The sequence below is a fragment of the Falco naumanni genome, chromosome 2 (assembly GCF_017639655.2).
Source record: "Falco naumanni isolate bFalNau1 chromosome 2, bFalNau1.pat, whole genome shotgun sequence".
Classification (NCBI taxonomy): Eukaryota; Metazoa; Chordata; class Aves; order Falconiformes; family Falconidae; genus Falco; species Falco naumanni.
This window is the reverse complement of record NC_054055.1, coordinates 19259598-19273519: the sequence shown is the minus strand read 5'-3', so window position 1 is coordinate 19273519 and position 13922 is coordinate 19259598. Positions and strand designations below refer to the sequence as shown.

Here is a 13922-nt window from a genome sequence, read left to right as displayed (position 1 = left end):
CCTGCAGAGGTCCTTTCCAACCCCGACCATTCTGTGGTTCTGCGAGAGCAACACCATTTTTAACAGGAAGTGCAGATTAGATCTTAATGGAAGCAGCACCTTGGACGCCATGCAACAGGATTTCTAGAAACGTTTCATTTGTCATCTGGAGTAAGGTGCAGGCAGCTGCAGTATAGTCTCTTCCAACTACAGCCATCAGCCTGTGCACAGATTCCAGGTTTTCTGTCAAGTGTCACACTCGTACCAGCAGCAGGGCATTGCATACAGCAGCCAAGAGTCTGTAGCACATATGACTCTGCAGTCGTAAATGCCACTGGAAAAGCAGCGTGGTGGTAATGCTTCACTACAGTCTGTTCCAATAGAAAGTCCATCCATGAGACATCCACAGTAGAGCAAGCCAATCACTACTTGAAACAAGGTTTCTTCATAATCCTATTACAGAAGAGACTTTGCTATCACCTAGTATTTCTTGAAGTTACTGCAGTGCCACAAAGTACAAATACACTACCAGTTTCTGTCATTTGCAGCCTTCTCAGAAACATAGCTACTACCTTGGAAACAAGCACAACAAAAATAGTTTACCTCCTACCGTTGATGAAGGCTGTGAATGCATCTAGTGAGGCTCTGCTTGGGCAGCTGCCTGTGCTCACCAGCCTTTTAAGAGGGAAGCTGGTGGACAACGTGCTGCTCTGTTGCATCTGCACAGATTCACATGTACCCTTATTTTCATAATTGTGGACCTTCACAGTGCTGCCTTTCAAAGCCATCTGACCTACATGTGAGAAGTAGCAGTTATTTTCTTGGTGAACTGAATTTCTTGGTACAACTGAACGGTGTACTTTCATTTTTTAAGAAAGGTCTGTGACGAAGTTAGCAAAGTCGTCTTTTAATTCTGATACAGAGAGCCCAACAACACACATTTACTAAAATGAAGCAAACTGAAGGAAATAGCAAAGCAGCAACATAGGTGATGCTTGTATTAGAACAGCATGTTCTAATTTAGGTGGGTGGCAGGGGAAGAGTATCATACCTTCTGGCAATTGTACCTGTCCCACTTGAAGCTTCTGCATAGTTTGAGGAGTTACTTCATTGTCTCCATCTGCTTGGTGTGCAAGACACTGATGTAGTAAACACAAAACAGTTTACAACTGTGACATACAGATTTGTGCCAACACCTATGCATTTAACTTTCTGGTCTGCTTTAAGTTGAAACTGGCCACATAAAGGTAATGGTGTAGCCTCCTGGAAAACAGCTAAACCCAGCTGTATGCCACCTGTGGACAGTCACTTTGGGGGGAGATTCTGGCTTTATGGGGCTCAGCAGCAAGGATGGCTTCTGGCTTGAAAGGCAAAACTGTATCGGCCATGGGCTCACAGAGACTGTCAGAAGAGCCTGGTCGCTGTTGTCCCTGCGAGCTCTTCATCTGCTGCACTTCTCTCATTTTAACAATACCTGTTACCAGTCTGACAGAAACCAAGATGCGTGAAAGAAAGAAAAATGGCATCGTGGAACTCAGGAACACTATATGGGAGGAGAGAGGGGAGGAAGCAGCAGATACAAAATGGGAGGAGGGAAAAGCCTTAGGAAGTGAATTTCTTGGAAAATGGGGAAGAGAGCAACACTGGCTTGGGTGGATATTTATGAACCACTGTTGTGTCCAGCTCAAGAAGCGTGATTCTTTGAGCACTGAAGGAGGATTATATTCCATCTATGTTATTCCTGCTCATTTGTTCACTCCACCAGATGCGAAAATATGCATCCAAAGAGCAAAAATGCATAGAAACATGAGTATTATCTCTACCTTATTAAAACTCTTGTCTCACAAGCTTAATTAGGTTTATCCCCATTGCAAAATAAATTGCTTAATACTTCATTTTAGGTGCTTTGTTTTGTAGATGCAGCATTTCTGGTAGCTTTTTACACAATCCCAATATATAAATACAGCATACAAAAGACAAGTACTTAGGTTTTGTATAGTATATTTATAGCTGACAAAACTGTGGAGCGCCTTGGAATTTATGAACCAGCTTTTACCCAAAAATACATTAGTAATAGTAGTCAAAAGGTTAGTCAAAACTGGCTTTCAAAATTATCATCAGTTACCAAAAATCTCTACTACTCCAAAGCAAAGTTTTTCTAATCTATCACCTATTTTGATTGAAATTGATTAAAATACTGCCCAAACCTTGTGTCTAAAATTTAACATTTGTCTATTAAAAACAGTGGGAGTTGATCAATACCTTATGTTATACCTCAGTGGCCTTGTAAAATTCAAGGATTTCTAAGACACTTCTCTTCTAGTGCTCTACTGCTGTCTGTGGGACAGGAGGCAAAGATAAAACTGGGCAATAGAAAAAAAAAAAAAGGACTGTTCTCGTAACTACAAACTTGACATACCTGTAAATCACCTTTAGCTTGATACTGAAATCTGTTAAAAAGCTGGCACTATATTTAACCAGATTCATTATGAGTCAAGATTTAAGTGAGTAACGTGTGGGTCACGTTTCTACAGAAGCATCTCATAACTAACAGCAAGAGTAAATCAAAGTGAGAATCGATGAACAGTCTGAAGCACTAATGCAAGGCCCAGCTGATGTGTTGCATTTGCCTGACTAATGTATAGGATTCTTAATGAAAGTAAAGCCCTCTCTAATGGGGAAATCCTTACTGTGCTTTTTTTGAAGGAGACATCAGGTTTATAACAGCCCTGGAGATTCACTTAACTAGTAAACAGAACAGCCTAGTCATGTTTTTTAAAAGCTCATGACTCTCTGTTGTGCTAACACATAAACATCGCAAAATAAATGCACTGTACTTCTGCAGAGACATTTAACGACTTACATTTTCTCTAGTCCAGCATACATACATGCACAAGTGTACTCGGTGGTAAGTGATGACAAAATAGAACTTATCTTTTACAAAAAGAAAGTCTGGGTTTGTGACAAGGCTTTAGAGAAAAGGTGAAATAATAACCACAAGTTTTTAAGAAGTCAGTCTGGCAACAACAGTGGATAGTATGTCTTACCTTACTTGGCAACTGGTAGGTACTTCTGATTATTATTAAAAACAAATGGAGAGGCCTCCCTAGAAGGAGAGCTATTTTCTCTTCTGGTTATTCTGTATAAAAACATCAGCCTGCTGGATAATGAATCTGAAAACATGTGACACGTTCAGAATAAACATCTCTCAATCCCTTCACTAAGAGGCATCTCTCAAGATTGAAAGGAGACCACTATTCATGCTCTTTCAACCATCCACTAGCTACCTAGTCATCAGTTCTGATGCAATGACAATTCTGATGTCTGTGAGGCAAGCACCTATGTGTTGTTATAAGTCAGCCAGCTAAAATCACTTCAGAGGTCACTGAAGAGTCCTTTGACAGTAAAAACGGGCAGTTAGAATAAAACTCTTTAACAGAGAAGTTCTCATTATCCAGCACCTGCACTGTTTGGTCCCCATTTACCTAACAGGTAAGATTCAAAACAAAGTAACTGCACATGCTTACACATTTAAAAGAGAGAGGCTATCACACTGTGTTGATTAAAGCTAGCCCAGAAAACAGTACTTGGAGCTGAATATTTCAGCATTGAGAAATGTGGAGTCACTAATCTGAAAAAGTTGTAGATTTTAGGAGAATCAGTCCAATCCAGATGCATAGTTCACGTAACATCGAAATTCATTGGCTAAATTTCGCGAGTGTTCTGGAATAAACTTGCATATCTTCACACCAAGATATTTGGCTGCCTGATCCTCCATGATTGCACCTGCAGCAAAAATAATTAGTATTCAATGAGAAAAACAACAGAATGTTTGGGCTTTTTTAATAGCTCCTCCCAAATGCATATAGATAGAGCCTACTTTTTTTAAAAAAGTAGCTTAAAGCAGCTACGCTATCAGCTAAACATTTAACACCTGAATCTAATGGCAAATTCAAAATACGTCTAAAAGAACAGAAGATGCCCCAAGGAAATCAGTGTCTGAGAACTTTCATAGCAAGCAGCAGAGGGTAAGATCAGTGCCCCTTTTATAGAAAACAGAAACTTGAACTCAATCTTCTTGCTACATGCCAAAGAAATTACATGGTAGGGAGCCATGGGAAATGCAAACAGATTACATATACTCTTCCACTCAGATGAACTGCAGTGTGGTATTTACAACTACACACTTGAGAAATCACTTCCTTGCGCAGTATTTCTCAAACTTCTTAAACTGAAGGACAACCCATCCATTTTAGGGAAGAAAAATCTTAGAACCATCCTTGTGCATGACTGCCATGTCCAATTAAACAAAGAAGCAGGCTTTCTATGGCCACGCATTATTTTATTTTTTCTTTTTTTTGCCTGCTTGGTTAACTTCCCTCAAATTGTGTAGAGGGGTTTTGTCCTTGGTTTTTTTGCAAAACTTTCCTGGATGTCTTCAGATGTCTTGTAATAAGATCACAGTTCAAGAAACACCCTGACTATGGCAGAACTCATCACTTCTTAAACCAACAAGTGTATCTCCATAAAGAAGGACCTGCAAGTACAGTTGGCAAGTTATCTAGTTTCACTGCTCTGATCACTGGTTTTTAATTCCTCCAGCTGTATTTCACTGCCTAAGATCTCTTTACTTGAATCATAGTGGCAGAATCCCCTCATATATTCATTCAAATGACAACTTCTGTGTTTACCAGTAAGGACAGGTAATGTGGGGGGAAAAAAAAGGTTGACTTTTTATTTTCATCAAGACTTAGCTGAAATAATCTCACTTTACTCAGCAAAGGCAATTCCAACCTATTTGTCATTATTTCTACTTAGTGCACCTTAGATGCTAAGTTGTATATGGCAGCTGAAGTCCTGCAGCTACTGACGTGTTTAAAAAAATCACAAATTCGTAAGGTTATTCAATAAGACTTTAACAATAAATTGCACCTATATTTGTCATACCCAGATTTCATTCAATCATTGCAATTATAGAGTGGCCCTTTTACAAGAAAAAATACTTCTGGAACTTTGCAGGAGGATCTTACAATTCTTAAAAAATTTAGTAAAACTCATAATGCCACATGAAGAAAGTACTGACCTCAACTATTAAAAACCACATGCCTTCAGTTTAAAATAAATGTTGAACTAAAGTATTCCAGTAAAAAGCTTAGGATACATACTCCTCCTTGAATTAATGATAAAGTAGTACTATTGAGTTTGTATTTTTCTCACTTGAGTAAGTTTGTCTTTTGAGAGAGAGAAAAAGATGCTTAATGGTGGCCTAGTATTTTTATCAATTATACCTGTACAAAGCAGAATCTTTCCTTTTGTTAAGTATTTGATGGTCTCTGATGTTTTTTGAAGACATTCCTCAGATAGATAAGGTGGATCTGCTATTACAATGTCAAAACTGTGTGGCAGGAGATTTTCAGGTAAGTTCAAGGGGTGGTTGTAATCATAGAAGATAAATTCTTCTCCATATACAGAAAACCTTCTGTCATACTCCAGTATACACACCGAGAAATCTTTACCGTCCTGTTCTTTCAGTTTCTGGTACACACTTGGTGCACTAATGCATGCTATCCTGAAAAAGAGACAGTAACTTAGAATATTAATTTAAAAGGCAAACAACAACAATAAAAACCCTACAGCAGCCCTCAGGACTGCTTTGGCAAAACATTTTAAACATTAGTCCCAAAAATGTAAACTGTTATTCCTCCATTCTAACAAATAATCATTTAATAACAGAGTTTTAAGTATTAAAGCCATTAACCTATTCAACCTCCATGCTGCACAAAGACCTGGAGCTTAACTACAGAGAAAAATCTTGTTTCAGAACAGCCAGGAAATGTACTTGAAAACTTGAAATTAAAAACGACTCCTTACAGAAATAGGACGAAAACCAAGTTTTTCCATCTGTTCTGCAGAAACTTTGTATGAAAGGAGAGAAAAGAATTGCAAGTCATTAATAAGCTCTGCAGCTCTTTGTATTACTCAAAAATAAAAAGACTCAGCAAACTTTTACAAGACAGAGCCTACAACATTCAGTGAAATGCTAAATGGTAAGATCTACTATTGATGAACTACTATTAACTACACAGCAGCAAAGCATTTCTGCAGCATCCCAGCTGAACAAAGATGAACTACGAGTAACGAATTAAACTGCATGCTCTGTCTACATAGTAGAAATGAAACATTTACAGAAAAGACATGTTAAATCTACAATGTAATTATTAAAACCTACCTGCCACCTTTTCCAGCTGCCACAACCACTTCATTAGCCAGGCAAGATGCAGTTTCATCGCTGTACCAAAACTGGCTCAGTTGCTGAGAAAGATAACATGCAATGACAAACAACATCAACCTTTCTGACTGTGCTATGTACAGTTAGGTGTGGTGAGTCATATTTGAAGAAAACCAAAATTTATAGCAACTTCTCAGTTCACACACTGAAGCTGGAAAGGTGCCTATTTTCCTGACAGTCTTTTTACTTCTGTAATCCAGTGACATGCAGCAGGGATCTTACACTGTGTGTTTCCAAAGCATTTACTGCAGTATCAGGAAAACCAAGTAATGCAAAATCAGACACTGTTAGTTCAAACCCAGTGTGCAGGTACTCAATATCTGTGTGCTCTTAAATTGAGTTACTTTAGTGGAAAAGGAAAAGGGAACTTTGAAAAGTGACAGTATAGAAGGAAATAAAGGATAAAAATACTGAATGAGAAGACATCAGAAAAAGGAAGAGTAAACCCCCCCACACACCAATCCAGAGAGAAATCAAAAAATCAGTCAGAATGAAAAAAAAGCAGCAAAGCAGCCATCCACAAAACCAAAGAAATAAAACACAGAAAGAAATATGATGTGAAAAGAAAGATCACTTGGTCTTGTTACACTGTGTTTGTCTAAAACTGGGGGAAGAATCTTTACTACCTGCACATGCCAGGCTGGAGTTAAAATTTCCAGAAGGGATGCATGCTTCTGTTGGCAGCTTTATTCCCTCTCCATGCAGTTTCAGTTTGTACCCCCCACGCATATGCAGAACAGACAACTGTGCCCAGATTTAGGCAAATATCTACCGTAATACTGTCCATTAATTTTGCTACTCTAAGAACATCTTGAGTGTTCCCCTTTTTCATTTCATTTCATTATCCATCCACAAAAGAAACTTGGTAAAGGCTACTCCTCTAACTGCTTCATTCACTGAAGTTTATAGTTTCTTACCCAGTCTTCTTCTATCGAGCCAATGGAATATTGATTAAACCCTTGGGAGGTCTTCATGCCCTCTCTCTGCTGCTGTTCCAAACAGAACTCCTGGAGGGCAGCCAACGTATGGGATGAAAGCTGGGGAATGTCATCATCATCATCATCCATTTTTCTAGACATCAACCAGAGGAAAAAAAATTAATTAAATTAACCCTTTCCAATGGTGAACACTTTTAATAATGGCATAGTCTCCCAAATTAAACAACTTCCACTGACAATGCAGACTCAGGCTAACAGCTAACTAGGAAAACTGCCTAACACGAGAAAACATATTCCCTCTACTTAGGAGCTCTTAAACCAGTGAGAGGCTGATCAGGAGTAACATGCCTCCAGAGAGAATTCAGGAACAGCAGCAACACTGCTGCCTTTCTATACAACACAGATTTGGCTTGTATTCATAGAGGGAAGTTGTCATTGCAGTTCTTGGATTTCCTGAATCCATACACCTTTTAGGTATTAGCCTGCAGAAGAAAACCACCCTTTAGTGGATTTGGCAAATCCTATAGAAAGTATTCCTTTCCCTCCTAGACATAAGGATAGCTGCTGGTCATTCCTTCCCATGTTCAAAAGTCAGACATTTCTGACTCAAAATGAAGTAAACTAGCATTCCAGGATCAGCATCACCTGGCTTTAACTTCCAAGCCATAAAAAAAAAAAAAAAAAAAAAAAAAAAGACTCCTCTGAATGCCAGAAACCTCCTACAAACAAAAGCCAACAAGAAGCTTGAGGAGATGTTTTTCTAAAACAACACTACTCAACCGAAAATTTGTGTATTTTGTGCACAGCAGCACACACGTAACTTGTACCAGACAGACATAGTAACAGCAAAGTGCAGCCATTTTCAGAAAGCTGGAAGCGGGTGCCGCCGCACAGCATCCCTTCACCCTGCTGAGCCCAGGCAGCTGAGCTGCACCTGAACCGGTTGTGTCCTTCCCAGAAGGGACAGTGCCACCTCGTAGGATGAAGGTGACGAAAACGGGAACCCAGTACGTGAAAAGTACTGGAGAAAACTGGGAAAGATTCTTCTTTCAAGAAACTAATTTTCTCTGCCTCTGATCTAAGAACTGGCACACGAGCAACTACTGTAACGGAACTCAGAAAGGGGCATACAGCTGCCTTTGCACAGAAGTCACTGAGAAAACCGTGGGCCGTCTGAACCATGGGCAACTTCAAGAGTAAATATCATTTCTAGTATAGCTGGCTCATGGTTTTTCTTCTCCCCATTGCCTGCATTACAATGAGAACTCCAGAATTCGCAGTCTCCTCCTCCACCCTTCCCTCCATGCTACTCACCCTAGCAGAGCTTTCAAGGCGTTTCTTAAAACAAAGCTGCTCCCTGCTTGCCGGAAAAATGGTACCATTAACCTGCCACTGTGACATAACTCGTCAGTATTGACTAGAATAGTTACTCTGCCGTTCCACTGACACGGTACACACCTACATGTGATGAGAATAAAGCACTTGGCTTTCCTAGAGTATCGTTTATTGACTTGCTGGCTTCTCGGGCCAGGCTGGCCAAACAGGGAATCATTCAGAGCCTGCAGACCCACCTGCGCCTTACGCAAGAGGAGAATTCGGAAGTCAAGTTACCTAGTAAAGCCAAAATGGCTAATTTTGTCCCTAGTTTTCTGTTGAATAAAACATAAATGCTTTAAAATTACTTATATTATTATTTAAAATACTTCCTATATGACTGCAAGTTCACACAGATAATATAGTTTCTAGCAACAATGCTCTAACTATGCAACGCTATAATCCATTTAGGCCCTACACAAGAACTTTTTTCCATTAGGACAGATGTTAGAAGTTTAAAATCACTCATCTCACGACTTTCTTTTTTCTTTAGTGCATCATACATATAATAATCCAGTTTGCTATTATCCCCTAGGCAAGGACATATCTATGTTTCGACACTAAGAAACTGAAACAGATGCAAACTTGCAGTTATTAAGTCAGAAATTAAATTTTATGTTCAGCGAGCCTATATAGGCATCTGCAAGGACTAAATCCATACCCATTAAATGAAACCCTCACAGATAAAATTGCTGATGAAGCATTACCCATTGTTTCAGTAGATAAAAAGGCATACAGCCATAGACATCTTTTTTCTATAAATATTTCTTAGTTGATTTTTTTGATAATCTTCCTTTCAGTTTGAAATTAAAGCCTTAGGAACCAAGCAGTAATTAACTGTGAGGTTGCAAGGAAAGGTAACTCAGAACATATGGTAGAAATTATATTTTTCTGAACATACGTATATTGTCTATATATACTGACAGGTCATTAGCATGAAGGCATTTCCATACTCAAGAACTACATCAGAAAACTATTAAAGTGAGTTTATGTGAATGAGATTGGTAAATTCCTTTGGCTTCAAGGGAGAAAGTTCTACTGTTCGAAAGCCCCTCCATACCCCTCTCAGAAAGTTCACTGCTCTCAAGTCTAGGAACAACCCTAAAAGTTTTGGGGGAGGATGGGAGGAAGCAGAGAAACCCACAGTGCCTCTGGCCCTTAGGGAACCTTTAAACTCTATTTAAAGGCCCAAGGCCCATCTGAGCCCTGAGGCTCCCGCTGGCCCATCTGTGCTTGCCCCAGGCCCTGGGTCCCTCCTAGAGCAGCCTGCGCTCTGGCCTCACAGACTCTCTACAAGAGCCACAATGTGGGGACAGGGTTGCATTTTAGGAATTCCCTGGGGTTCAGAGTGTTTGTAACATGTACAGTGCTGATACAGCCATGTTACCTACATTAAACCCTTGTATTAATAGGAATACAAGGTTTAAAACCAGCAAGGTGGTAAATCTTCTTTACTATTAATTCTTAGCTTAAGTGTTGCATGTGCACCTAATTAAAAAGCAAAAAGATAAAGAAAGCACATCTTCAAGAGCACCTCAAGAACACTGCACGCAGTTTGGAAAAACAGAGTCATGGTAAAGTCAGAGGTCATTTAAAGGAAAGCAGGAAAAAAGCTCCCACAGAGTGGAACATGGACAAGCGCAGTTGTGTTCGTAGGGCAGAATGGCAAATTTGAATGCTACTGGCCTCTGGAAAGCCTCATCTGCCCATAAAATGGGAAAAGCGAGGTGACTAACAACTACACTACATGGCGTACGGCTCCCATGGTGCAGCAGGTGGCATGAAGGGGTGGAGGTGCCTGCAGACTCCTTAGTCCCATTACCTCTCTCTTATTAGTTGATGAGCTGTTCAGGTAAATGTCATCCATACAGAGTGAAAGCTCTTCAAAGAAGAAAAAAAAAAAAAAGAAAAAGTGGTAATACCAAGTGAAAATAGTAGTGCAGGAGACTCCAAGGCCCTGTCTTCACAATACTGTACCTATTTAACATTAGTTTCCAGATGTCATGTTTGAAAACTCTAACTTTACATAGACAAATTCTAAAGCAGAGGGAAAAGAATAAAAAAGTTAGAAGGAATTCTATGGAAAAATTAACTCACTCAAAAATTCCTACAGTCTTTAGTCCCCTGTACATTTGGTCCACCCATCATTATGATCGCCTGGAAGCCCCTCTTTGAGATAAGAGGGTGGCTTCTATGCCCAAGTGTGTGCCACTATCCAGTGAAGTTTGGAAACCTGCAGTCACCAGGTCAGCTGGGGTCCGGGGAAAGACTACTGAAAGGGCCAAGGAATAGGAACACAACTGGAAAGCCACGCGGTTCGTCGCTGGGAGGGGACAGGAAGAGGATGGAGTTAGCCCCTTAGATCTTTTACGAAGAATATAAAAAGCACACCTGCAACTTCAGTAAAGATTTTATTCTAGAGTAACTTGGATCTAAAGACAGATAGCATAAAACAGAGTTAAACAGTTACATTTTCCCCAAGCCACCCAAGTCAGTATTTGAGCAAACAGCCCATCGTCTACGGTGTTTGTGACACATACCGAGAAAAGCTGGACAATGGTGTGCAACCATAATGAAAATCACCTGAAAGGGGCTGCAACCACCTGCCTGAAGGTAAACCAGTCCCCATCAGAGGGACTAGAAAACCACTAAAAGGCTGGTCATGTGTCCTATGCTAGGCCATAGCTACATCTGGTTTCTAGAGACTTCTAATACAAATCAAAACTTATCAAACATTTGAGAGGTCACCCTCAAACACATGCAGCCAGCTTGTTCCTCTGCAGTCAACTGAGAAATGCTCCAAGACTCACAGTTTTGGGGCCTAGGTGCCATGAAACAGAACAGCCTCTGAACAGGATGGCCAAGCCAGCGGACATCAGAAGAGCAGAACTGACAAACGCACAGAAACCTGGAACAGTTTCCTGAAGTACTAATGCTTTTGTGCAGTAGGGAAAGAGAGTCAAGGCAGGATTTGCAGACCAGGAGCAGCTCACCCACCATAGATCAGAGAACAGCTCCATTTCAGGATTAAGTCTGGAGGACATTTTGTTAGTGTCCCTGGCAAATGGTACTAGTTCAGATCAGGGGTTGATACTGGTCATTCTTCTATCCTGAAGGGCTGACACTGGTCATTCTTCTATCCTGAAGGCAGCCAAACGCAGCTGTCTCAGAAGGATCGAGATAAGGCAAGTACATGTGATACCTCCCCGCTCTGCACTCTCCCAGACTTTAACCGTTGTCCCCTAAGGCAGCTGTTTCTGCACCTGAAGTGATTTATCCTGTGAATGCAGTTCTCTTAGAGACACTTGTCCAACACCCCTTAAATTGGCATAATGTTTTTTAATCTACAATGTCAGCTGGTAATACGTTTTATTTTATGAATAATTACCTCTTCTTGCTATGAACTATGGCTACCTAGCTTCACGTGATGCTTTGTGCATCGGAAGAGAAAGCAAATGGCTGAGCACTTACACACTCTCCACACCATTCCACATGTCATTTCACAGACACCTGTATGTCACCCCCTTTCCCTCACTCTGCAAGCTGGCTCTTTCCTAGCCTGAAGGGTTTCATCCACTCCATTGACTGGTTGACAAAAGCCTTTCCATACATTTGCTCATCCTTGTTAAACACTTTTAATATACTTTTTTTTCTTCTTTTTTTTTTGGAGATGAGGGGACCAGAACTCTACACAATATCTAAGATAACATCATAAAATAACAGCATAAATGTGTGGTGATGTGTTTCTGTTACAGTCTATTTATTTTCCTAAAAAATTCTAACATTGGATTCTGGCTGCCACCAAACACTGGTATGGTATTTTTGGAGAATCACATCATAATCCTGAAGTCTCCTGCCTGAATGGGAACAGCATCTGATGAGAACATGATTAAGTAGAATTTACAAGAAAGTTAAAAGGATCTGCCAAGAGCTCCAAGACACCAGCACATACAAAACAAAACTAGCCAGCAGTTCTGGTCCCTTCATCTCAACAAAAAGCAGATAAAATACTGAAACCAGAAAAGGTTCAAGAAGGGTGGCGAGACATCCAAAGACCAGAACAGCTTTTGCAGCGGAATGACTATGAGGAGGGCGTAACTGAGAAGGGGTATGACAGAGCCTGTGACCATGAGCGGCACAAACACCATGGGCTGAGATCCACTGCTCCTTTCCAAGGCAAGAACTAGAAGGCAACACGTGTGGGCTGCAAGAGCCCTGTTAAAAAAAAAAAAACAAATAACAAACCAAAAGGAGCTGGTTCTTGACACAGGGCCTCACCGAGCTACAGAATCCCCGTCAGTGATGAAACTTCATCGTGCTTCAAAGTGACACGGAAAAATTAATAGAAGAGAAACACCCGGGGGATGACTAAATACATAGAAACTGCGCGGGATTCAATACGCCTGGAGGGCAGGTGGCTGCCGGCAGGCGGGAGAGCGCGGTGCATTCCAGCGCAATCCTCACCCTTCCCAGTAAGCACAGTCGGGACACGGTGAAACGCTGGGGGGTCTCTGGAGGACGCCCGTTCCCTCCGGTTCCCGCCCCACCGCTGCAGGCCCCGCACCCCGCTGCCAAGGGCTACCCTGCAGGGGCCCGCCTGCCCTCCCCTCGGCCGCCCCCCGCCCCGTGGCCGCGCCCCCCCAGCCCCAGCTGCCCCCTCCGAGCCGGGACCCGCCACGGGAGCCGAGCCGCGCCCCCCCCTGCGCCTCCCCTGGGCCCGGCCGCTAAAGGCCGCCCCGCTGTGAGGGGCCGCCGGGCCGCAAACGCCACTCGCGCGGCCCCTCCGCTGCGGAAGACCTCGGGGGGGGGGGGGGGGGGGGGGGGGAAGACACGCACAGAGCAGGCCCCAGCGCCGGCGCTCACGGACAGCGGAGCGCCGGCCCCCGCCGCGGGCGGCAAGGCGGGCGGACGGACACGCGGCCCCCCCCGGCCCCCGCCACTCCCCGAGCCCCCCGCCCGCCTCCTCACTCCACTCACCGGCCGCCAGAGCCCTCCGCGCACGCGGGCCTCTACCGCCCCGCCCCAGCGCCGCGCGCCCCCTGCTGGGCACTGGCGGGCGGGGCGGGGCCGGGCGGGGCGGGGCCCTGCACCCCCCTCCCCCCGTCTCTGACAGGGCGCCCGGGCCGAGGCGCTGCCGTGCGCCTGCTGCGGCGGCGGCCCGGGGAGCGCCCCCGCCTGCCCCCCTCACCCCGCGCCCCCCCAGGCGCTGACACACCGGCGGGTGGCCGCCTGCCGGCACGTCCCGTCCGAGCCGGGCCCGGGGCGCCGCCGCCTGAGGGGGCTGCCGGAGCGCTGCTCGGCCGGCAGCCGGCGGGAAAGCCGCCTTTTCGCAGTGCCTTTCC

General features: G+C 43.1%; 1 protein-coding gene across 3 annotated transcripts; it reads right to left on the bottom strand.

Annotated features, from left to right (window-relative positions):
• Window positions 1-1963: 1963 nt before the first annotated feature.
• EEF1AKMT1 (EEF1A lysine methyltransferase 1) lies at window positions 1964-13615 on the bottom strand. 3 transcript variants are annotated; one of them, XM_040583920.1, is made up of 5 exons: window positions 13558-13615; window positions 7186-7339; window positions 6209-6291; window positions 5268-5548; window positions 1964-3765 (listed from the first exon to the last, which is right to left on the bottom strand). In XM_040583920.1, exons 2-5 carry the CDS (start codon window positions 7333-7335, stop codon window positions 3638-3640), a joined length of 642 nt encoding a protein of 213 aa, XP_040439854.1. In that variant the 5' UTR covers window positions 7336-7339; window positions 13558-13615; the 3' UTR covers window positions 1964-3637. The 3 variants fall into 3 exon arrangements, with proteins under 3 accessions (XP_040439854.1, XP_040439855.1, XP_040439853.1); XM_040583921.1 differs by having other exon boundaries at window positions 7186-7344; window positions 13558-13600; XM_040583919.1 differs by lacking the exon at window positions 13558-13615 and having other exon boundaries at window positions 7186-7347.
• Window positions 13616-13922: the final 307 nt, after the last annotated feature.

Coding starts and splice junctions, on each gene's coding strand:
- EEF1AKMT1 (XM_040583919.1), bottom strand. CDS start 7,347: ATGTCTAGAAAAATGGATGATGATGATGATGACATTCCCCAGCTTTCA. Junction 6,292..7,185: donor GCTCGATAGAAGAAGACTGG/GTAAGAAACTAT, acceptor TATCTTTCTCAG/CAACTGAGCCAGTTTTGGTA. Junction 5,549..6,208: donor GCAGCTGGAAAAGGTGGCAG/GTAGGTTTTAAT, acceptor TCTCTTTTTCAG/GATAGCATGCATTAGTGCAC.